At 36.4% G+C, this 24,868-nt stretch overlaps 2 protein-coding genes across 5 annotated transcripts in view; one reads left to right on the forward strand and one right to left on the reverse strand.

Moving 5' to 3' along the window:
* The window catches only part of LOC110379233 (uncharacterized protein), a 236,875-nt gene extending 213,473 nt beyond the window's left edge, over positions 1-23,402 (reverse strand). For 3 of the 4 annotated variants that reach the window (XM_064039217.1, XM_064039216.1, XM_064039215.1), the window contains exon 1: positions 23,128-23,402. In XM_064039217.1, the coding sequence (XP_063895287.1) occupies positions 23,128-23,149 (22 nt within the window). In that variant the 5' untranslated portion in view covers positions 23,150-23,402. The remainder of the gene's footprint in view (positions 1-23,127) is intronic. The other variant, XM_049850990.2, reaches the window with a different exon arrangement.
* A 99-nt stretch (positions 23,403-23,501) lies between these two features.
* The window catches only part of LOC110379204 (MOXD1 homolog 1), a 73,539-nt gene continuing 72,172 nt past the window's right edge, over positions 23,502-24,868 (forward strand). The window contains exon 1 of the mRNA XM_049850512.2: positions 23,502-23,638. The gene's annotated coding sequence lies outside the window, so the exon portion shown is untranslated. The remainder of the gene's footprint in view (positions 23,639-24,868) is intronic.

Raw genomic sequence — 24,868 nt, forward strand, 5'->3', positions numbered from 1 at the left:
ACTAACCAGGTTTCTTTGATACAGCTGTCACCGGGGCTGCGGGATTGTTCGAAAGAGTTACCGCGGCCCTGGTACATAAAAGGCCTACGATTGAACACGACGGATTACTGACGTACGGTCAGTAAGAGTCTGACCCTCCCTCACCGCAGCTAACCCACAGCGGGGCAAAAATCTTCAAATGAGGAATCATTTGAAGATTTTTGAAGTCGTTAAAAAAAACAGCTGTCCACGATTTTCGGTATTACGAAAAATAGTAGGGTCCAAAGAAAAGAAGGCGTATAAGGGAGAACACAGTAACGTTCGTCGTCCCCCGCACTCCCGCATTCTAGCGCTCTACTTTCTTAGTAGATTTTTCGTTATGGCACCTCCGCTAGTCATTTTGTTCTCCATGTCACGTTCACATTTCGACGGGTACTGACTGCTGACTCTGGTATTAGTGAACGCAATATCTGTCTTAAGTGACAGCTTAGCAATAGATGTAAGTGATTTTATTTAGAGGTGTAATGTTGGTGAAAAAGTTTAGAAGATTTTCTTGGCCGGTGTATCTGTATAACCCAGTGTACATATATTTTATGTTAACTAAGTGGTCGGACGATTTGACAAAGGTCGTGGATAAGAGATGGACACAGGCCGCTTCTAACCGGTCCTTCTGGATAACAATAGGTGAAGATTAGATTACAGTAGTACATGTATGGTTGATTGGATGCTGGTTAAAACTACTATTGCAAAGTAAATAATACTTAGTAGATTTTATTTATTTTAATAACTATAAAGAAAATATAAAACTATAAGAAAATATCCAGCCAGTTATAGTAAAGTATCACAAATAACACACATTGTACGTTCGAATGCCGTCATCTCTTTAAGTATCTTTTGCCTTTACTTTGAGTAAACTAACATGTACAGTTCTACACCCTGCTGTTTCCACACTTAGAAATATAAGAACATTTAAAGGGTCAAGACCACACAGAACGCAAAGAAAATTTTCTACATCAAATATTGAATACCTTCTCAAACCCAATTCCTAACTAATTTCCGACCTATTCAAGGTCACATCGCAATCGGCAAGAACAGAAACTCGTATTTACTTTTAAAAGCCTCAACCTTTGTTCCACTAATCCAACAATTACTCAGTTGGTTTCACATCAATTGTCCGAATCTTGTCAGTCCGTACACCCTTGTCCGAAAGTGTCCGGATATCTAACGTATTTCATTCGACCTGTCAATTCTACGTCCCTTTTAATTTTCCGAATCTTGGCCCGATCAAATAATAGTGGACGAAAATATTTCCCTTTTTTTTTCATGTGTGCGATTGAGGAAAGGAAGGTTGACAGCTGGTTCTTAACTGCAGGAAAAATGGGGGATCAAATATTTTATTTTGGTTATATGTATAGTGGGTGGTATGAGAAGGTTTGGTTAACAGAGTAGAAAATATGTAGTAATATGGAGTCCATATTTATGTCAGTATCATTCATCTATATACTTAAATCCAGCTTTATCTACCAGTGCATCTAAAAATTAAGAATGACTTTTGTCGGAATTGTATACTGCTACTTGTAACTAACTTTAATTTATTTCTACACTTTACATTGAAGTAATCGCAAGTGCTACAACTAAGCAAACTGAATTGTATACCCAGGTTTGTTGAAATAATTCATCTCAGCAACAGTTATAAGGTTGATTAGTAACACGTTACTTCTTACCTAACCATTCACCAAAAATAGGTGTGTAAATCTTTATTACGTAACTCTAAACCTCATAAGTACGCAAACAAAGAGAATTCACACTAATAAGGTCGCATGCTCTTTCAAAAATAATCCCGTAAGCATTTTCGCGTAGAAAATAATCCTCATTATGTACCAAGGACCGTGCTATGGTATAATGTCGAGTCATGGTTATAATACCGGTATATGCATATGCATAATTATGAGCGTACCTGGCTGGTTTGTTTTCTTAAGGACGATATTAGCTGGGAGCAAGGAGAACAAAATGACTAGCGGAGATTTCATGACGCAAAATCTCCTAAGAAAGTAGCGCGCCAAATTAAGGGTGTTCGGAGGACGAGGAACGTTACTAGCTCCGTCCTAACCCGTTATTTTCAAAATAAAATCATGAATTGATCTAGACCAATTTTTGACAGATTGGTTTTAATTTGACTAGGAACCCGAACGCCTTGTTAGTTTTAGTAACTGATTACGTCTACCGTTCGTTACTTGACCTACAAGATGGCGCCTGATCCCTGCTTATGGCATCTCCGCTTATCTTTCCTTACTCCGTGGCTAAGAGTAAGTACAATGTAATATGCTGTTTGTATTTCGGTAGCGTTTTGGTTTATGATTAATTAGGTTGGAGTTATGCTGATATAACGGACGTACATTATGATACATCTTAGGTTGCTGGTAGAATTTCAATGGAAAGGTCCAGATGAATGACTCAAGTAAAATCTGAGTTTAGAAACATCATCTTGCTTAAATAAAGATAAAATTGTAAGTATCCACACTGTTACTCCTAAGTCCTATTATTTTACAATTTATGGATCTCGATTTAAAGTCAAAGTAAAAGCTAGTTAAAACTTAAATTACTCAAGTGTGACAGTTACAAATATAATGTAGAAAAAGTTCCTTCAAAAACAACAAACAGACATAAACCAGCTACAAAAACAATATTTCAAAGCCAAAATTTAAAAAACGAGACAGCAGAAAAATCTCGCCGCTCTAAAAAATTAGCGTCACAAACTAGCAGTTTTATAACTATAACAAACAAAAAATCAAAACAGTTCGAGCAACTTCCTCAAACAAACGTGAAACAAGCAACATCCATCAAAAATAAAACAAAGAAAAAAACTACGAATTTATCCACACAGTTTCACATCAATTACCCTTGTCCTATATACCACTGTTATTCTGAAATATTAGTATACTAGCTGCTCGCCGCGGTTTCACCCGCGTTCTGGGGGAACTATTTCTCGTAAGCAGGTAAAGAAGTCTATGTCCTGTCTCAGGCTTCAGACTATCTGTGTTCCAAATTATTTAAATCAGTTAATTCATTAGTTTTGGCAAGACAGTCGGACAGACAGACACAGTTACTTGAGCATTTACCTGGTATGTATGTATTTTAGTATTGAGTGCAAATTTTTGCTTTCAACTTTTTGGATGATTTTTAGCGAATGTCCAATGTTTTTGAAGTTAACTGGAACAGTTTCAGTTCTAAATATACGTACTTTTCTTTACATAAGTCTCGTTCCTTCTCTTCCCTTTTATATCTAGTTTATCTCACTATTCAAGTATTCCGTGATGTATAGAGTGACTTCATCCGTCCATTCCGCTAAAACATCGCGCCTAATGCAAGTCAAGTAGTGTTCATTTACACGGAAAAATCTTTAATCATGGCAGTTCTACCGTACTCTAATAAATGGATAGCGTGTTTTGTTACGTTTCGCAATTTGAGGCTGGATCCATAATATGTGTAGATTGGTATATACCGAGATAGATAGATTTTCAGCCAAGTTGCCTATGTGTCTTATAAAAAAAAAACGTAAAAAAAAACTTCTAAATAAACAGAAATCCGAATGGAGAAACTTTTAAGAAAGTCATTTAAAAATTAAAATCTCATTGGTCGCCTGACCAGAAATCGAATCCTCTCACTATTTTTTGAAAAGAAAGCACTTTCAACACACATTACCATGAATCAGTGAGAAAAACAGGCGTAATATTATGTATGTAGAGGTGTGGCTATAGATAGACGGGGTTTCCTTTATGTAAGATATTCGCATTTCATTCCAAACTTACAAAGAAAACGTGTTTTTATTTGCTTCACCCATCCTTTATTCTGCACGTAACTGTAAATACATGTGGGGTATTCTAGCAAACATGCTGAAAGTTTGTTTAAGTGGCCCCATTCAGCGATTCGTTCAAAAGAAAATCACGTACATTCCTTCTTTTTCGTTTCTTCAAGTACTTTTAAGTTTTTCCAGTCTTTTAATACCTAAACTTGACCTGACCTGAAACTCTTTGAAATCTTTTCAATCAAAAGAAAAGAGCATCTGGATTGATCACGTCTTTTGAATTTACAACTTTAAAAAGCTTTGCCTAATTAATCGAATTCATATGCTCAATAGCATTTTTAGAATATCTCATAAACCACATTTACCTTGAGAAGTCAGAAAGACTTTTTAAATACACAAAAAAATGGAGGAAAAAATTAATTCTATAGACTAATAAGGCCTTATTAATTCGCATTATCTATTCAACATTAACTTAAATAGGGGTAAAAGGCTCAGTAAAAAAGTTTGTTTAACACAATATAATTTAGGGTCTATTTAGGTACCGTTAAATTGTAGCTTAAAGTTTTTAGGCCTATATAGAAGTAGGTCCCGCGTCACCTAAAGATGAACCTTTTTTTGCTGAATAATCAGTTTGATATAAATAGGTTATTTACTATTGAAAACTTAAGTGCGAAGTGGAGGAGAAGAAGCAGGAAAGCGGACCCCGGGCCCGGAAGGGCAACCGGGACAGAGCTAGGATGATGATGATGATGATGATTTACTATTGAAAACTTACATGAGGATATCTAGAAAAAGCTTTTACTGTGCCTAATACCAATTTTTTGAAAACGGGCCACTTTCGATCAAAAATGATTGAAAAACGAAACTGCGTGAGTGTTCAACATTAAAATTGCAACCAAAGACATTCAAGTAAAAAAAAGAAAAAAAAATACATTAAAAAAACTGAGGATCTTCCAAAATGGGTCGCGAGCTTATGTCAAAAACCGACCGGTCATTTTGAACTAGGGGTTGCTAATTCCGACATTACCCACGAGGTAACTTTAAGAAAAATGTTTGCAAATGTAATTAATTAGGTTAAACAGACGTGGGGCGTTTAAATAAGGTCGCGTTCTGACTTAGGAGTAATGGAAACGAGTTACTGTGACCTTTTTAGCAGTGGGATTAATCTTGGACTTTTAATTTCGGAGCCTTGATTGCTTGAGGTTATTGACCTTTTCTGTAGGTAATACGGATTTTCTTGGCCTCAGGATACAAACTCATAATTTAGTTTACTGTTAACTTAAGCTGGAAATGGTGTGCAAAGTTATCAAAGAATGTAAAACTTTTATTAGTCAGAATTTTAGTATACACTTAATTCATTTTGGAGCGATAATTTGTTTGTGTGTTAAAATATACTGATTGAGAAACCTTGAACAGAACAAAATTATTCAGATGAAAATACTGATTACAAACTTTCAGGTGAAAATCCCAAACTTCTAAGGAATTAGACTTAAAATTACTAAGAAAAGCTTCTACGAAAATAATTACTCAGTGACTCGCAATTTCAGGGCCAAGAATCTAAGTCAACATCTAAAAGCTGCAGGACCTCTGTAGAAGGGTCCAAAGTAAATTTCCCTGTTCTAATGAAATAAGAGCGGTGAAAAAGGTATCAAATATTAAAGTGGGAAGGAAGGAGACAAAATACCATATTGCGAGGAGGTTGCATGGAGAATAAAATGACTATCGGAGGTGCCATAACGGAAAATCTTCTAAGAAAGTATCGCGCCAAAATGCGAGTGAAAAACGAGGAACTTTACTGTCTTCCTCCTTATATGTTTTCTTTGGACAAGACCTTTTTTGATAATACCAAAAATCTAAATTGACAAATGTCTCAAAGAACCTGAGTGCCTCGTTAGATCATTCGTAACTGTTCGTTTTGATCATGCCCACCGTACGAATTTGACCTACAAGAAGGCGCCTGACCTACCAGAATTATGACATCTTTGCTCATTCCTTACTCCGTGGTTAGAAGGCTATAGGTATCGGCGACCACAATCTAAACGAGATCTGGGCTGCAAGTAAATAGCCTATTTATGTGGGATGAACCTTTAGAGGGTTTGTTTAGTGATAAGGGATTATCTTACGTGTGGTCATATGTGGTGCTAGATAGCGATAATGGCGATCTAAAATAACAATCTTCGGAGTTTGCGGGAGAACCGATGATTTGAGAAGGACGTAGTGCGAAATTTCTCTAAGCTGAACAATTTATGGCTATGGTTGCGAAAGCTAAACATAAAACAGTTTGCAATAACTCCATAAGAATAGTGGCAAAAAAGATTAATTATAAGAAAAAAAAATCAGGTTATCCTTCATTCAATAACCTTCTAAAATCGAGGCATAGTAGCCACATTTACTTTAAAATAAAATAACATAGATACGATGTCAAATGATGTATGGTTCCCATGTCTCCAACGCCCTAGATGAAAAGCCACGAAGAAAACGAAATCAGCAACAATTATTGCTAAGCGATATACTAAAGTGCTTCAGAACTCCAAGTTTGACCTAGAACAACCTCAAGCAACCTCGAACAACCTTGCAAGCCAATACACGATGCTGGAGGGTAGCCAAGTGGGTGATTACTCACGTGAAGCTAAATAAATGTATGTTGAATTGTCAAACCGTATTTGGAGGAGAAATTCTGGGGATTGCTTAATTTTACTGTTGGTGGTTTTAGAGTCTGATGAAGTTGGTGGAATTTTTGCTTGATTTTCGCAAAAGTATGTTAGAGAGAATATGGATGGAAAAATAACCAAAATTATGTACTAGGCACTTGAATGTTCTACTTAAATTCGGCATTGGAAATAATCACTTTTCTCATTGCACGGGTTTTATACAATTTTATTAATCTGGATCGAATGAATTGGTTCATTGTTCCATTAAATACTTTTCAAACCTACACTAGTTCCCGCTTGACTGCCTCGATGGCCTAGTGGGCGCAAGCGCGGCTGCTATGCTCGCGGTCTCGGGTTCGATTCCCGGGTCGGGTCGAAATAGTTTTGTGGGTTTTCTTAAACTTTCACAAAGCAGGCCGTAGTCTGGAAGTTGGTGATTGATTCACCCGTGCATCGGAGAGCACGTAAATGTCGGTCCTGCGCCTGATCTCTTTCCGGTCGTGTCGTATTGCCGTCCCATCGGGTTATGAGAGTGAAGGAATAGGGAGTGCACCTATAATATCTCCTGCGCAGCTGGCTGATCTCCTTAAGTGAGAACAGCCGCCGTGGCCGACATCGGCCATGGACGCCATTAGTTCCCTCTTAAATACTCTAAGATTGAAATAAATTTGAACAATGACGAGAGCATTTCTTCTTTTATAGGTCACTCAGTAGTCAGTAACCCTCAAAGCAATGGTTTACGTCTTGCTAATAAAACATACGACTATCCTATAACAGCGAAGGCTTAGGCACAGATGTGCTATCGTAAAGCCGCAGTGAAACGTTGCTGACGGCGTTAGATCTCAATCTATAAGGGCATATCTTATCGGGCACGTTTCCAAACCGGTTAAATAAATCTACCCGGATTTTTGTTACAAGAATTCCCAATTACAAATTCGTCATAATTTGGTGTTTCTAGAAATATTTGAAGTTCACCGAAAGCCTAAGGGCATTCAGTGAAGTTCTGGTAATTGCTTGATACTTTATTTGTATTTTTGGAGCTTCAAGACTCTTAGCAATCATAAAATAACGCGAAAATGAAGGAACAATACATGTGACATATCATTTACGGCATTCACACACAGCTTGATCCGTACATTTGGAATGATTTGTTTTAGAGAACCAGATTTGTAGATACGAAATAATAAAAAAGTAAATAAAGAAAATTCACCGAAAAACACAACGATGCTACTTAAGCTAAACTATGGATGAAATGCCCAACCTTAGATGAATTTTATAACTTCACCACATTCTAAAATACCAAAATATAATGCAGCTTTAATATTTTATATACTCGACAAAATAACTTTTTACCTCAAAAGCGAGACGGATAGTAAAAATTCTTGTGGTTGAGCATTCTTCAGACCTTTTCAAGGCTGAATACATGTAGGTACCTCTTGAATTGTGAGGAGCCGCCTTGTATGCATAGTTGGGTAAACTTACTCGGAAATTGTTTTTCTGTGTACTTAGGAAGGAGAAAATAATTGTAGGTAAAGTTGACTGTACCTTGGTTGCGTTCATGTTTCTGGAGTTACGTACATGTTTTTTAGAATCTTCAACCTTCTATACCATTCAATATGTATGAGGTATTTTACCCCAAAATATAAGATTTATTTGATACATTTTGAGGTCAAAATAACCACTGAACTTCGGACACAATCAAGGTGCAAGCTAATTCACAGCTAATTAGTTACTTTTTATGAAGTTCCACGTCTCCTTTTTACGTCGTAGAGATGAAAGTAAACTCGGCATAAAACACTGATAACTCTGAAGAAGACAATAAGTTACCACTTTTCGAACCCGGATGATAGTAACAATCCAATTTTTACATTCATATAAAATCCTTTACCACAAAGAAAATCAACCAATACTTAAACAAAACAACAATCTATCTTCGAACTCGAAACACTTTTGGTTTCGTTTCCTAACCAATGAAAGCAAATAGTAACTCTCAAAGCGACATCTGTCGTCACAAGGGCAAACTAACAGACTCAGGTTACTAGTGGAACCTTATCCAAGTCTTTGTTCTGGTCGTAGCACAAAGAAATGGTAGCGTATTGGAACCTATAAGTGGTTCAGGAAATTCTAAGAGAAATTACTTTGACATTTTGCTAAGAGTATAATTAATTTGATGTGAGCTTTTTTTAATTATATAATTAATGCTTCGATAAATGTTAACCTGTTGCCTTATATTTTATTATCTTTAAGAATTTGAGTAGAAGGTCCATTTCTGATGTGACCTTTACCTAATCTATAGAGCAAAGACTTTGATATTTGACATTGGCTTCAAGAAGTAGTATTGTAGGTTTAAAATAGTCGTGAAAATCTAAGAAAGAAGTCAATTAGATTCTTTGTCATAAATAAAGATATTTTTCGGATGCTTTTTAATTTGGATCGAATTTGTTTCTTACTTTTCTTTCCTGAAGTAAGTCCTAATGAAATATCGCCTTTAATGAAAGTCATATAAGTTTTTAATAAGGATGCGAGTATAGGATCGCACATACGTTTGGATAAACAGATTCCTCGTGCATTCCACGAACGTTGGTAATTCGTGAAATTCTAATTAAGCCTTGCGTATTGTATTAGTGTACCGGAACTGTCTAAATATTTGGAATAAGTAGGTAGTGATGTTGGCGTTTACTTTACTATCGATATTTTATAGTTCGCTGTAATTTATAACTATAGCATATTATGTATTAAAATATGAATCATATGTATTGAAATTGTTGTATGTATGTACAACATGAATGCTTCATCTTGATTGAAGACTCGCTTCTGTAATATTACTCTGGGTATAAAGATAACGTTATAAATGATTTTATGTATCAGCGAACTGGCTAGCAGTTCTTACTTCTTTATGACTTCGCTGGCAAATAAATTATCCCATATTATGAAAACTGAGTCTAATAAGTTTCTAATAATACCTAGCGCAACCACACTACATTAACATAGCTTTACAATAAAGAAGCTAGGAAAATAACTACAAAGCCAATTTTAATTTACGGTCAGCTTCATCGAAGAAAAAAACCGGCCAAGTGCGAGTCGGACTCGTGCACGAAGGGTTCCGTAAATTACAGTTAAATCAACCTATCTCAAAAACTATAAGAGATACTTTGATCAAACCAAAAATCGTTGAAAGAGTTAATTAGCATGCATCACCTCTATTTTTTTTAGAATTTTATACCCCGTAGTTATAAAAATAGAGGGGGGGGGACATACTTTTTACGACTTTGAGAGCTGATATCTCAAAAACCGTTCACTTTAAGAAAAATGTTTTTTAGAAAACTTTATATCATTTTAAAAGACCTTTCCATTGATACCCCACACGGGTATGTACATCGAAAAAAAAAATTTCATCCCTCAGTTACATGTATGGGGGGCCCCACCCCCAATTCTTTTTTTTACTATTTAGTGTCATATTTTTGTAGCGGTTCATACAACACATATTCCCATCAAATTTCATCACTGTAGTACTTATAGTTTCCGAGTAAATCGGCTGTGACAGACGGACAGACGGACAGACGGACAGACGGACATGACGAAACTATAAGGGTTCCGTTTTTGCCATTTTGGCTACGGAACCCTAAAAAACGCGCGGAAGCCACAGCTTTGTAATTAATTCCGCGCGTGTAATGCCTTTGATGGCAATCTGATTGCTGTCACTAGCTGCAGGACTGATGAAAACTGATGCTGGTTTAAAATGCGTCCAAAAGGGCCGATAGTAACATGACAAAATATAGTAGCTTATATAAAATAAATATGTTGAGGTTTTGAAGTTGAAATTACTAAATATTTATGTATGATGTGTAGATAATTCTGATCTAATACAGATGTTTGATTATTGTTAAAGGTATGGCAAAATAAAGCATATGCGACCGCAAATAAAAATTTGGATGAAGGTAGGAGTATGATGAGGATAAAAAAAGTGCTACCTATCTGCATAAATAGATCATCATTAGCCTAGCCTACTACGAAGTAATAAGTCTGTCAGAGTCAACAAAGTAAGCTTAGCAGCTTGAAATATTTCATAGTGCTATAAATGGAAAAAAATAATAAGACTTTTATGAGATGTATTCTCAAGAATAAAATTTAATATGCCTCATTCCGTACATATTTGAACTTCGTTTGAGAAAATTTAATATATTTAACGTGATGCTTACTTAAGGTACACTCCAATTTTTATTATTGACGATTCTTACCTTCTTCCTTGAACGTTAACGTGTTTATAATAACGTTTTTGGATCCAATTTTGTGTAAAATTCCCTCACTTCGAGGAAAACATGTTGATCGCGGAATTTATAAAAACAAAGCGGAATTTATAAAGCGACTATATTGCCTAATCAAATTGTAACAACAAAGCTATATAATAAAAACAAAAAAGAGGAGATTAAGTTCCAAATTCAAATCCAGTCGATGATATTCGGCTAACAGCTTATGCACATCATGACGTTACGAGCTAATGTTCCATTATTTAGGGATTTGCAAAGATCTGACCGTTGGCGACGAGTCTAATTTACTTTATGTTAGAATCTAGACGACCAATGAAGCAATTGATAGATTTTATGCAATCGTTCGTAGATTGGTTCCCTTTTTTGAGATTTAGCTGAAGTGTTGAGAGGATAGGCTAAACAATTTAGCTTAGGCAATCATGACAACGAGACACTTTTTTAAATGTTTTAAGTAAAATAACCGTAAAAGAGTACAAATAGTAACAAAACACAATCTTCCAGATAACGAAAACATAACGACTTCAGTGTGAGATTGTTATTATTCCACTTACCAAATTGTATAACCCCGCCAAGTTTAGTAGGTCACACACAAATGCGGCAACTCCACTATGACGTACATTGTATTCCACTTTTCGTTGGAAATGCAAATTTAGTCGCGTAATCTTGCGGAGAGTGATTCGTATAATAGAATTTGATAGCTTTTATAATAATAAAACACTTTATTATACATATGTACCGTGTATCATACAAAAAACCATTTTACTATACCTACATAATTATGTGCCTATCGAATAGAAAATTGAAAGAAATTTAGGTGGCATCACCGCTATTATAATAAAGTTACAATTAAAATTAAACAGATATAAAAAAACCCGCCAAATGCGAGTCAGACTCGCGCAAGAAGGGTTCCGTACCATTTTTTAAAATGAGCAAGAAAATCACGTATGTTGGATGGGAGCCTCCCAAAATATTTATTTTATTCTAGTTTTCAGTATTTGTTGTTATAACGGCAACAGAAATACATCATCTGTGAATGGATACGGAACCCTAAAAAATATAGGTAAGGTTGTAACAATTACATAATTATAACAGGTTGTCATGACTAATTAAGTCTTACGGCCATTAGGTGAAATCTTTTGTGATCTCTCGGCGAGTCTTTGAACTTTGACCACTAAAAGCGGAAATGTAAAAAGGTCTTCATAAGGTTCTACAATTTCTCTGCCTTTTTTAAATAATTTGCCAACATTTTTTACATTGTAAGCGTTCACTAGTACCTTTCAAATAATACCTACCTACTGTATAACCCTCTTATATCAGTATTCATCTCACGCTCAATAAAAATACGTGAAACGAAACTATAAATAAAAAAACCTATTCACGAAAATGAGATGTGAAAGAAACACATAATACTATTTCATATTACATTGTAGCTGAATAAGCGAATATATAATACTAGCTTCCGCCAGCGGTTTCGCCCGCGTCGTGAGTGATTTCTTTTCTCACACTCAAAGGATAGGTACTTTAGCCTGCATCAAGAAAACTGCTTACTTACACTGTCATTTTTTTTTATCAGTTGTTCCTGGAGTGAATGCGTTCAAGCACGAAAATACACAAACATTTCAGCTTTAAAAACATCAGCACATACATCGATAAATGAGCTATCAAAGACTGAAAGATATTTTCAAATTCAAACCATAGTTCCAGAGATCAGCGCTTTCAAACTCACATACCTACTCTTCAGTATATCTTGTATAAGGATTATACCTACAGTAAAATGCTGACTAGTTCTTTAGGTTAGTATTACAACGTAGCCTAGACTAATCCAGTTGGAGGTATGTGTCAGGTTTCCTAGAAAGTCTGAGACGAAATCGGATTTTAAATCTTAAGCTTTTCTTGGAAGAAAATGTTACACGCCCTCTTGTTGGTTTACATGTCACAGTGTGTAAAAGTTCAATGAAACAAAATAGTACAGAATAGGTTTTCAAGAGTGGTCAGGCAGGTGTGTGCCAATTATCATCTTGTTGGCATTTACTGTGAACTTAATGAACGGCAACCATATTAGTGAACATACTTCGGGTAGCTGGTGAGAAAGGCATACGCCGGGGCCAAAGAATAACAAAGAAAGATAATGGCATTGATGCCAATATTGTAATATTATTTTTGGGGATCGTGCATGGTTTACCTTATCCGTAACACTTAGTTTTTATAAGCCAATGAATAGAAAAACAACATAAACCTTTAAGACCAAAATGATTTACTAAGACATGGGAAAAACAAACCTTGAACAAAATTCCTATCACCAGCTTTATCAATAAACTAAGAGATGTCTGGGAGAGGTATGGTACCTAGATTGTGACGTCACGGGAAGTTGGAGTCAGGGTCGTGTTTATGAAGAAAACTATAGCCAATGATATGTGAAGTTGGTTTTATATTATAAAAGGATAAACTTAGTATAGAATATTGAGATTTTTGGGAAAATCTTTGATCAAATACTACAAAACTATTAGGTGTATGCTGTGCATATATTTTTTGGACAAAACGCTATAACATCGTCTGAGAAAAAATAATAAGTTTGAAGATTGTTTCCAAAGAATTACGAACTTAGAATAGAATAGAATAGCATTTATTTCTTCGTATATGGTAATTACATACAGGTCTTACAATATAAAACAGTTTCACATATACTACCGATGTAGAACTTGTAATGAAGCTACGTTTATATTTAAACGTACCTATTTGTACATTAATCATACATGGACTTTCAAAAAAGTTGGTCGTATAACTTACATTTCTAAAGCCTTAAAACGTGTCTCGTATATGAGACATGATGTATCTCCAAGTAGGTACTTCTTACATGATTGATTTTTTAATAAGTGTCACGTACGATATCAGGTTTAATTTTTTCTTACATGAAGCCTATATTCTAACATTTTGAATACCTATAAATTCTCTGTTATGTAGTTGATCTTCCCCGACTTTTTGACGGTTTCCCAGACATCCAGAAAATCAACCAAAAAATGCTTATACAAAACCGTCACCTGAAACCAAGTTCCATTAAACTATCTCAGGAAAAATCACCTTCCAATATCCCATTACATTCCCCAATAGGTGCCATTGGTGTTCCCCTAAAGGTCACATTTCGGGGAAAGATTTGATAAAATATCGAACCTTTCAATTTATATTTCCCATCTATTGGAGACGAAGTTGGAAAACGGGCATCGTTTAGAAGACACCGATATTTTCAGTGAACGGCATTTTTTTTCCTTTGGAATCCTAACGGGGCTTGATGAAAGAATTTTAATGTCTTCAGTGCTATTAGGTTTTATCTGCACTTTAATTTTATAGGGGAGATTCTAAAGTACGTACCTAATAGTTAGGTGACCCCTGGAACGCCTGAATCAAACTTGACTTGAAATGTTACGATTTTTCTGTTTTCTAATTGTGTCTAGAAGCGCTACAAATATGTTTTTAGGATATTGGTATAAAGTTAACTTCTATAAACTTTAGTCCGTCCGTTGTAAGTTTTTTTTTTTCGGATGATTAACAACAAGACCTAAAAACTCTTCAGACAAACTATTATCTCAGTACTTGAACGTTACAAAAGGCTCGCAAAACAAAAGCCCCGTATATTTCAGGCCTTATCCAGACAATTTATCTCAATGAATAACATAATCAGTCTATAAATGTTTCTGCTGTCTTAAAGGAAAAAAAGGTTTCGTTTTCTTTGGCTGTGGAAGTAAATAGGCCATAGGCGAAAACACGTTTCTGAGGCTAGTTTGACGGACATCGCATTTTTTTGGGTTTTACGACTAGACCGTTTCCACGCGCTGTTTTTGTTCACATTCTTGAGTAAAAGTCCGCTTTCTTTTAGAAAGACAGGGGACGAAACGAAAATTAATAGTGGTAAAATACTTAGTTAAGGTTATTCCTTTAAGTAGCTCTTTAGAAGGGGTGTCAAATTCATTCAAAAAGAATAAGTAAACATTTTGTTGATTCCTTTAAAACAGCTAATTCATAGAAAAGAATAAAAAGTATAAAAACTGCTACCTTCTGAAAAGTACTTCTCGCACTTGGATTTAACGTAGCTTGCATTTCATTTTGATACTCAAGCTCTATTAATGCCCAGTTTTATCAAAATCCATTCAGTAATTTCAGCGTGAGTAACAAACAGAAACAAAAACCCACCCATACGTTTATAGAATGATCTGACAACTACTTACACATATAATCTACAATCCGCCTATATTGAATGGACGAATTAACAAAACCCCTTCAACCGTAAGCTTGCAGATATCTTAAACTAAACATTTACAGTTTCCACCCCATAACAGATCATCCATTAAGATAGCCGTGACGTCACGAGTCTGAACTCAGTCGGCTTGATTCTGTACGTATCATTTGTAGGAAGCCATTAGGAAAGGGGACATGGATTTCGCTTTGTACAGCGCGCGCAATTTTAATACAGCGCTTTTTAGATGGCTTTTACTAAGAACTGATGTTTATTTGAGTGTGATGTAATGTACCTCCTAGTTGGTCGTTGGTCTAGTGGTCACAAGCGCAGCTGCTGTGCTCGAGGTCTCGGGTTCGATTCCCGGGTCGGGCCGAAAGAGTGAAGGAATAGGGAGTGCACCTGTGTCTGCGCAAATGCTCGTGCACTATAATATGTCCTGCGCAGCTGGCTAATCTCCTTAAATGAGTACAGCCGCCGTGGCCGAAATCGGCCGTGGACGCCATTATATCGTTACTATTATTTATTTATGTGTTCCATCTAAAATCTAAAGGCTAAAGAGAAAAGAAAGCTCGTTATGTTTCACCTAAAATTGCATGACCTATACCTACTCCATTTGAGTAGGCACAAACTAAAGATTTCTTGAGTGTGTTAAACAATATTATCTCAGTCTATTATTCATCATCATCCTCCGAGACTTTTTCCCAACTATGTTGGGGGCTGCCAGTCTAACCGGATTCAGCTGAGTACCAGGGCTTATTTTATTAATATCTCAGTCTATTATAGTACAAGGTTATTAGGTGCAATACTATGAAAAAACGACCATCCTGTCACGTATTGAAACGTACCTACGACGATGACCCTAATTTCCATGCAAATCTCCAATAGCATTAACTTAATGTCCACACAAAAAAATCATTCGCTTCACTGATTCTGAAAAAATTAAATGAGAAGAAAAAAAATAAGTGGGTAGGTGAAAAACAAAAAAATGAAAATGATAGAAAAGAAAGGAAGAAAAAATGTGCGAACTGTTACGTATAACAATAATTAATAAGATCTAATCATTAAAATATAGTATAGTAATTAAATATATAAGTAGCTTTAGTCATAATTTACAATAATAGTTTCAATTTGCAGTTAACATCACATGTAGTTTTATTGTTGTTGAACTCGAAATAATTATTTAAAATAATAACCGATATGCTTTCCAAAAGTAGCGTGTACAATACGCAACAGTTAACAAATAACATAAAACAGAAGGAAAAAACAGAAAAGGCACATCCAGAACATAAAAGAATAAGGAAACAGAAAAGAGCACAGTATAATATTATAACAAAGTACGTACCAGTTCGCTGAGTCACCGTCTCGTTCACAATAACTTGTAGGTAGGTGATTATTTAGCAGCTGACCAATAGACTAGAATCTAGACGTGATTAGGCAACAGAAACCACGGTAAGGGCGCCACTGCGGCCGCTGATAGCTGGTAGTCGGGCTGGCCGACAGGTAGGTAGGTAGGGGTCCAAATAAAGTACACAATTTGGTAGAAATTGAGACTTTATTTAAGCCAACTTCTGTTGCCCTAACCACGAATAGATCTCGAGGTAGAAGGTACACTGGGAACACTGGCCTGAACCGTGGTGTAGCTCCGACGACGGCCCAGCTCCTTGCCAGGTTGCACTGCCAGGTCTTCAGCAGGACCCAGGTAGTTCCAGACAGGATCAGGTCTGGTCTTACACTCGCCGCCAGGTAGAAAGATTGCGAAGCGAGGGTTTAAAGAAGAACGTAGAATATCCAACGTAGAAATATCCAGCGTAGAAAATAATCCCCACGTAGAAAATCCTGGAAGCGCAGAGACAAGGCTAGCATTAGCAGAGCTTGGGCCACGTTGCCGGGTCCAAAGGTCACAGTGTCCCAGCAAACAAAGTGAACTAAGACCAGCTGCTTTAGGAAGAAATTTAGCAAGAAGAACACCTTACAATAGTATTTAAGCAATGCATGGAAACTTACCCCAGCGGGATTTCCGATTAGAATTTGTCTAGCACAAATAAGTAGAAATTAGGCAGGTACGCAATACTTGAAGGTCAAGTAAAAAAAACGTGTGACACAGCCGTCACGTCTGATGCAATTTGGTCGTCTGCCGCGTCTCCGGCCCGAATGCACTCGAGGCACCACCATCGCGCGCGGCGAAACCAGTTCACCAGTTTAGAGATGCGTAGGCGCAATAGTTACGAGGACCTTTGTGTAAATAATTACTATTGGGTTCCGTATGTGAATTATGTTAATTTTAATATATATAATTTTTATTATATTTAGTTTAGTTTAATTTAGGTGTTTTATTAATTTTAGAATAATTGTATTGTAAATATTTGTATTTTTTTTAATATTCAACCTATTCTTAGCGCTAGGAAGGTACAACGTTACACATTTATATAATTGCTTTCAGCCGAACCATTGAATTTTAATCGAACTTTCATCAGGGGGATAAAAGCTATAGATATGCATTAACATAATAAAGATAAGCCATACGACTCGAAAAAACCAGCCAAGTGCGAGTCAGACTTGCGCACGTAGGGTTCCGTACCATTATTCAAAATCACGTTTTTTGTATGGGAGGCCCCCCAAAATATTTATTTTATTCTAGTTATCAGTATTTGTTGTTATAGCGGCAAGAGATACTACAACCACAGTTCATGAGATACAGCCTGGTGACAGACGGACGGACGGACGGACAGAGGAGCGAAAATAATATTGTCCCGTTTTACCCTTTGGGTACGGACCCCTAAAAAGTTCGGAGGAAAATACAACAAAGAGTGAAATGAGCAGAAACACTTCACACCAATAAATATAAGAGGTACCCAAACTGCGAGGAAGATTTCCTATTCAGCAACTTTCCTGGAAACTGACCAAGTCCTCCTACCTTTTTCACAAAGTTTATTACTTAATTGCTTATAAAAAATCTGATTAACACTTTCGCCAAGTTTCGGAAATTATAATGTTCTCGAATCATGGTTATTGTGATAAACTTCTCTATGGGGTTATTGTGATCTAAAGTTTATGGTTCCATTGTGCTTGCCAAGTTATTGGTCTCCGTCCTTGAATGAGGTCGGCGGTTTGTCCTCAGCGAAGGACGGGGTGGCGTGTGTATGCTTTTAACACATTTCTCAGATAAATCTGTTAAATGGTTTTTTCTTCATAAATCGCATGAAAGTAAATGCTTGGGAGAAGCTTATTTTTTATTCCAGGCCTTTTTTTTTTAATTTAATACACGACAACATTATCCAATTGATAAAATGTGCCTAACCATGCCGCAACGCAATGGCGTCGAGATACACTTAGAAACTACTACTTATCAATTAAAACATCTTATTGTCACTAGCCAGTTTTCAAACTGATTTCTCTTAGAGATGAACATACTTCAACACGTTGTTAAAGCCTTGAAACGTCCACTACTGGAGAAAGGCCTCCTCCAAGTTGGGGACATTTGGCCGTATTCACTTGGCTGGGCATGCATTTTAGTGACTTCTACACAAATTCCATAAAGCAACTATTCCTAGAACTGTACAAATTACATAATAATCCGCCTATTGTCCCCAATGATTAGGAAATACAAAGCTAAAGGCACACACATGCAAACATCTCGCCTACTTCAATATGTATGCAACTACATCTGTGATGAATGCACTCACACATTCACATATTGTTAGTGCACAGTGGAGTGCGCAGATTTGTGCAAAGCTACGCAAGTAATTGTATACAAATACCAGGAGTGTTATACATTGCTGGGGGTGTACTGAATTATATAGGGAACTAGTAGAGAAGGTTCAATGGAAATTGGGTAAAGTTTATAATTGTTTAAAGGCAAATATAGTCCGTACAGCATGTATGTTAGTCTATCTGTCCATCTATCGAGCTTTCATGTCAATACTTTTGGTGCGCAGTTAGTCTAGGGAGCCTGATAAAGATTAAAGGCTACTTTTCGTCTGGGTAATAAAAGAAATATTATACAGAACAGCACTTTCCAAAGCAGAATTTCAAAAAAGTCAAAATCTTCTATATATTCAATAATAAATTACACATTCTACATATTAAGCAAGTTGAAGCGGCCAAAAGGTTTACAAACTTTAACACAATTCATCATTCTACAAAGTCATCATTACATAAAGACATTACTTATAGTGCCTTCGTCCACATACTGTATGTCATTCATCATACCTACATCAACATAGCTACATAATGACATCCAATCCCATTATGCATACTCAAATACTCCAAATCCTACAGACATTTGCATGTGTCTCCAAATATGGTGAGCAGAAAGTTAGACCCGTAACTTCAGCTGTAAAGGAGCTTAATCGCTTTTCAAACATTACAAGTTCCCGAGCCAGGATTGAGTCTTCGAATAAAATGGCTCCGCCATTTGTGTCATCGTAATTAATTTATTGGTATAGTTTGCGTACTTAATTTTGGAGGGTCTTTGTAATAGACGCTGGGTATCGATTAACCTTCAATGTCAAGTTGCATTTGGTTGGTAATTTTGGAAGGGTGACCGAAGTTATGATACTTTTCTCTTTCGAAGTGATATCTTCATAGTTTTAATTTCAGGTTTATCATCGTAGTCTTTTGCGCAGTCTTTTTCCAGCTATATTGTTGGTTTCCAGTTTTAACCGAATGTAGCTGAAAACCAGTGTTTTACATGGGGCGACTGCCTATCTGATCTCCACACCCTCAAGATACCTCGTAAGATTGTTTCTCAGTTTTTCTGGCTTTTGACTACCTCTGGTTTTTAATTTATTATTATTAAATAATTTTTTTTTATGTCGACACAAACAAAAGTACAGAATTACAGAGTAAAACATTTCCTATATTCTTTAAAGTTAGTTAAAAGGAAACCAATGTTTTCTTCCAGTAAAGTTGGATCACAGTATGTCACTGTACTGTACCGTACTGTAAACCTATTTCAGACCATCCATTACTCTTGAGCCATCAATAATACAGGGGATTTAAAAACTGCATTAGTGCAAGAAACGACCGTCTTCTGCAATATCCTTTAACCTAGTTTTAAAACAAGATTCTTGTCTTATGTCTTATTAAAGTTACATTGTAAATTGATTTTCTTGGTTTATAGCTATTTTTGGTTGGAATGATGTACCTATTTAGAAAATATGGTAATTGTGGTTTATAGAATTTATAAAACGTCTATAATATAATTGGGCACGTGATGCGAAGACTGGGGTGTAGGTATGTTGTGACAAAGAACATGGATGAATATTGAGGAAGATAATGACCAAAGATGCGGTAGATTGATTACGAGTAAAACAAAACTTGAGTAAAATAGCAGGTAGGTATAGTAAAATGTTTGGGGAGAAGTTTGATAGCAAGTCTTGTCTGTTGGTAAACTCAAACCTGAGATTTCCCAGCATACCTAAAAATATAGAACCATGGATTAAATGAAGCCTTGTCTCAAACCTTTGTGAATTCAACTGTCAAATAATAATTTAAGGGGAACTCACTGTGAGGTGGTGAAACGGACGCTTAACTTTCTGGATTTGAAGGACTCGACAAATTAACAATGGATTCATAAAAGTATTAACTCTACAAGAAAAAATGATCAGGTTTTTTTTTTAAGAATTGTGAAAATTCGAAAGAAAAATCTCATAACAGAAATCATTAATGATGTTTATTTTTGTCTGACGTTCCAAAAAGAAGAAGGTTCTCAATTTGTTTTTTTTTAACACCTAAATCATCCTCATCCTCCGAGCCTTTTTTCCCAAACTACGTTGGGGTCGGCTTCCAGTCTAACCGGATGTAGCTGAGTACCAGTGCTTTACAAGGAGCGACTGCCCTATCTGACCTCCTCAACCCAGTTACCCGGGCAACCCAATACCCCTTGGTTAGACTGGTGTCAGACTTACTGGCTTCTGACTACCCGTAACGACTGCCAAGGATGTTCAATGACAGCCGGGACCTACAGTTTAACGTGCCATCCGAAACACAGTCATTGGCGTCTAAGATATACTTAGAAAGTACATACAAACTTAGAAAAGTTGCATTGGTACTTGCCTGACCTGGAATCGAACCCGCGCCCTCATACTCGAGAGGTTGGTTCTTTGCCCACTAGGCCACCACGACTTTTCCCACTAGGCCAACACCTAAATATAGTTTTTAATTTAAAAAAATATACCGAGCCGTATATATGTAGGTTACACAAAAAAAAAACAGAATTGGTAGTTGACGTCAGAACAATTGATGCAGTGACCAAGCAATCGGCTAACACGCTGCGTATGGCAGGATCGATTCCCATCGGACGTACGTTTTTGTTAATTCCATACATGTATGTATGTATATATCACCGTAAGATTACAAACATCGTTAGATTACAATCTATCTCGAGAGATTGTAAACTGTCGTATTATTGTGAACCGTAACATCTGATTGCAATTTAACGTATTATTTTTCGCTATATTATAATCTATCAATGTAAAGCGGTCAAATTGTCAACTGGCGTAGAACGGAATGCATCTTGCGCGCTGATTGGTAGAACGTAATGTGCCCCCGCCGCTCCGGCATTTGCCATTTTGTTTGTTTATTTCGTTTGTTGTCGATTGTGTAAACAACTGTGTTTTCGTGATTATAAATTGATTTCCTGTTGAAAATAACTTATATCTTTAGATTTTTGATTGATTATTAGTTATATAAAAGTGTGGAGGATGTAAAATTTATCTGTGATTAACCAAAGAAAAGCAGTTTGAACGATAAACCAACAAATTAGTGTTAGGTTCCGAACATAACCTAAATTACATTAATTTCTCGTGTTTTAATATTTGTATATGCGTGGAAACTTACGTGTTCCTCTATGGGAACAGAACGGCTGGTCGTGATTGGTCGATCTTACAAAAAGACTGACCAATCAGGGAGAGCTTTCGGCCAGTTGACAATTTGTCGATTTCTCATCGATAGATTATAATATAGCGAAAAATAATGCGTTAAATTGCAATCAGATGTTACGGTTCACAATAATTCGAGAGTTTACAATCTCTCGAGATAGATTGTAATCTAACGATGTTTGTAATCTTACGGTGACATATACATAGGTAATACACATATGTATGCATACATAGGTAGTAGATATACATAGGTATTGTTGCTGTACTTCTGAATGTTTGTTCATGCAACAAAAGTTCACCTCCAGGAAGGTCGATCATGGTTCAAGAAAATATTATGGGTCAAGGGTCATAATCAATTTTGTCATGTTTCATTGCTACCTACATATTTTTATTATTTCACATAATACAAACTGTATTCGTTTTCATTATTAAGTACATTCCTGAATAGTAGGTAGAAACGTAAACTAAATAGGAAAATACAAATATAATTAGCAATTCAAATTATAGTAGGTAGCATTGCTAATCTCTCAACTGTACTTAAAATTCAACTCTAAAATCATATACATAAGGCATACTTTCCAACAGTCCTTTCCATTCAATACCGAAAGAAATACAAAGAGAAAAACCTTCTAAAAATAATGCGAACCTTTTTGTAACAAAAGATTTGCATAAGGTATTTTACAAATACCTGGTATAGTTTGCCTTTAAATCCAACAATAAAGCTGTTACGAAGATAAAAAGGACAGGGTCCTGAAGCCCTGAAAAGCCCTAGGGAGGTTCCTGAAAAATCCTGTCGTACACACTCAAGGTTAGAGACCACCAGAGAATTACATAACGTTATTTAGCCAGTTTAATAATGAAAACAGCCGGTTTTACGAAACTGGGTCACCCCTGATTAGATGATTGCTAATTTGGTAACGTTGAATATGAAGTGAGTTTTGTTTTCTACCCTCATTGTCTTTTAGATAAACAATTGTACGGATCTAATTGAAAGATAACCCCTTTAGACGTCATGCAGCATCTCTAAGTCTTATTTTTCAGCAAACAGCAAATGTACGCGCTTATCAGTAATCTGAACTGCAGTTTATTGATTGCCACGTGTTCTCACACTATCCCTGCACAAATATGATCCATTTTCACGGCCGACATAGTTTAATAAAGTCAAGCCATGCTGCATTACTTTTATTTTCACTTACATCGAACGTCCCGTCCACATTGCACATGCCTGAAAGTTGTAACGCTTGCATAACGTACAGTCAAAAATCATCCTTAAGGAAGTGCCGTTTGCGCTTGAAATTCCTGAAAAGCTTACCTGATCTCAATTCGAAAGGCATGATCAGGCGTGAAAATCGCCCCTCCCGTGCAGCTGCCCCGGTCACAGACACGTCCCACCACCCCTCAACATTGCACGCAAACTAATGCATCGCACACACTCACACACTCTCAACACACGTGGAACACCACAAGTTTCGTTGCAAACAGCACAACAAGGTAGGTTAGTCGTCAAATGTGTATATCATTACGCACGGTGTATTCCCGTTTCGTGAAAAAAACGTTTTCGACTGATAGAGGCGACGCGGCGAACACGGCGAATGCTAGGTCACTTCTGCCGTCGTACCGCGGCGCGCGCCGCCAGCACCCCCCGTTTCCATGACTACAGTCCCGGGCGATATCTGCCCCGGTCCTCTTTTGCGTACAAAAACAAAAATAGCAAATTAATTGCGTAATCGTGTACCGTGAACATTTTTGCTAAGGTTAATTAGTACATCAAAGGGGTGCAAGTTATATGTGGAAGCTGGCGATCACCCATGACGGGGCCCGAGGTACGTTTTCGCTTTTACTTTCGCTTCACCTTTCAGTGGACGTTTCGACACCAAAATTAGCTTTAGCTTCGGTGTAAATACATATTTTCTGAACTTTATCGCTATTCAACCATTATATTTTGGCTATGGTTGTAAACAAAATTTTGCCTGAAAGGTTTTCCTGTCAGAATCGACAAGTTATTCAAAAGTTATGTAATGAGGACTGAAAATTGGCTTCAATTCACAATGGCAAAAGCTAACAATAAATATTATTTATTAGCCCAAAAAATCGGGAAATTTATTCTTGGGAGACCATTTGTTTCCATTCACAGCTACCCTTGGATTTCCAGCCACTAATAAATCGAAGTTTTGATAGCCATTGACTCTTAATAGCAAGTGCATATGGTTCTTTTTTCTTTATCATAATGCGGTCTTCTATTGAATTCTCTTTGTTTTCTTAAAGTAGCTAAAGCTTCTTTTACGATTTTCGCTGTAGTAAGCCTTAAGCTCGTAAACAAATATGCATCAAGCTGGAGACGTTTTAAACGAAAATGGCTCTTTGTTTTTGCTGAATAAACTACTTTCTTAATAGAATGACTTTCAGTTTATAAATAGGGGTATTATTAGCTTCATAAATATATTTTTATAGTTCGTTGATCTTTATATTAAAAATGTGAAAGTTATTCTTTCTGTCTGTGAATAATACCGAACAGATTTATTAAGATACTGACTCTTTTTGAGGTTTCACCCTATTCACGGGAGGAGTACTTGCCGAACTAGCATAAAATATAGCCAATGAAAGAGATTTTCAAATCGGTTTAGCAGTTTTCAGTAAATTCTTGCAAAATATACAATACATACAAATCTTTTCTTCTTAAAACAATAGTCAAGATGAAGGAGTGTCGATAGTGTATATACTAATTGAATCTTACAACCATCTAAGGTGCTACCAAACACTACGAAGCTTAAAGACATCTAATTTCTCTACCTAGAACATCAGACATCGCCATAGGTATTCCGACATACTATTACCAACGCAAAGGGCCCGACATTACGATCTCGACTATACATAGTCATACACTCCATTTCCTATTGTACATTAGGGTCCATTTTTCATTTGGCCCGAAGCCTGAATAACTCGGAATCCGATAGATCCGTTTTGATGAAAATATCATAGGGAGAAATGCTTTCAGAGAGGTAGCTTTCAATGAGAAGAAAAAGTAATGTCGTTGGATTTATGATTCTGTATGA

The sequence above is a fragment of the Helicoverpa armigera genome, chromosome 18, assembly GCF_030705265.1.
Source record: "Helicoverpa armigera isolate CAAS_96S chromosome 18, ASM3070526v1, whole genome shotgun sequence".
In the NCBI taxonomy this organism is placed as follows: domain Eukaryota; kingdom Metazoa; phylum Arthropoda; class Insecta; order Lepidoptera; family Noctuidae; genus Helicoverpa; species Helicoverpa armigera.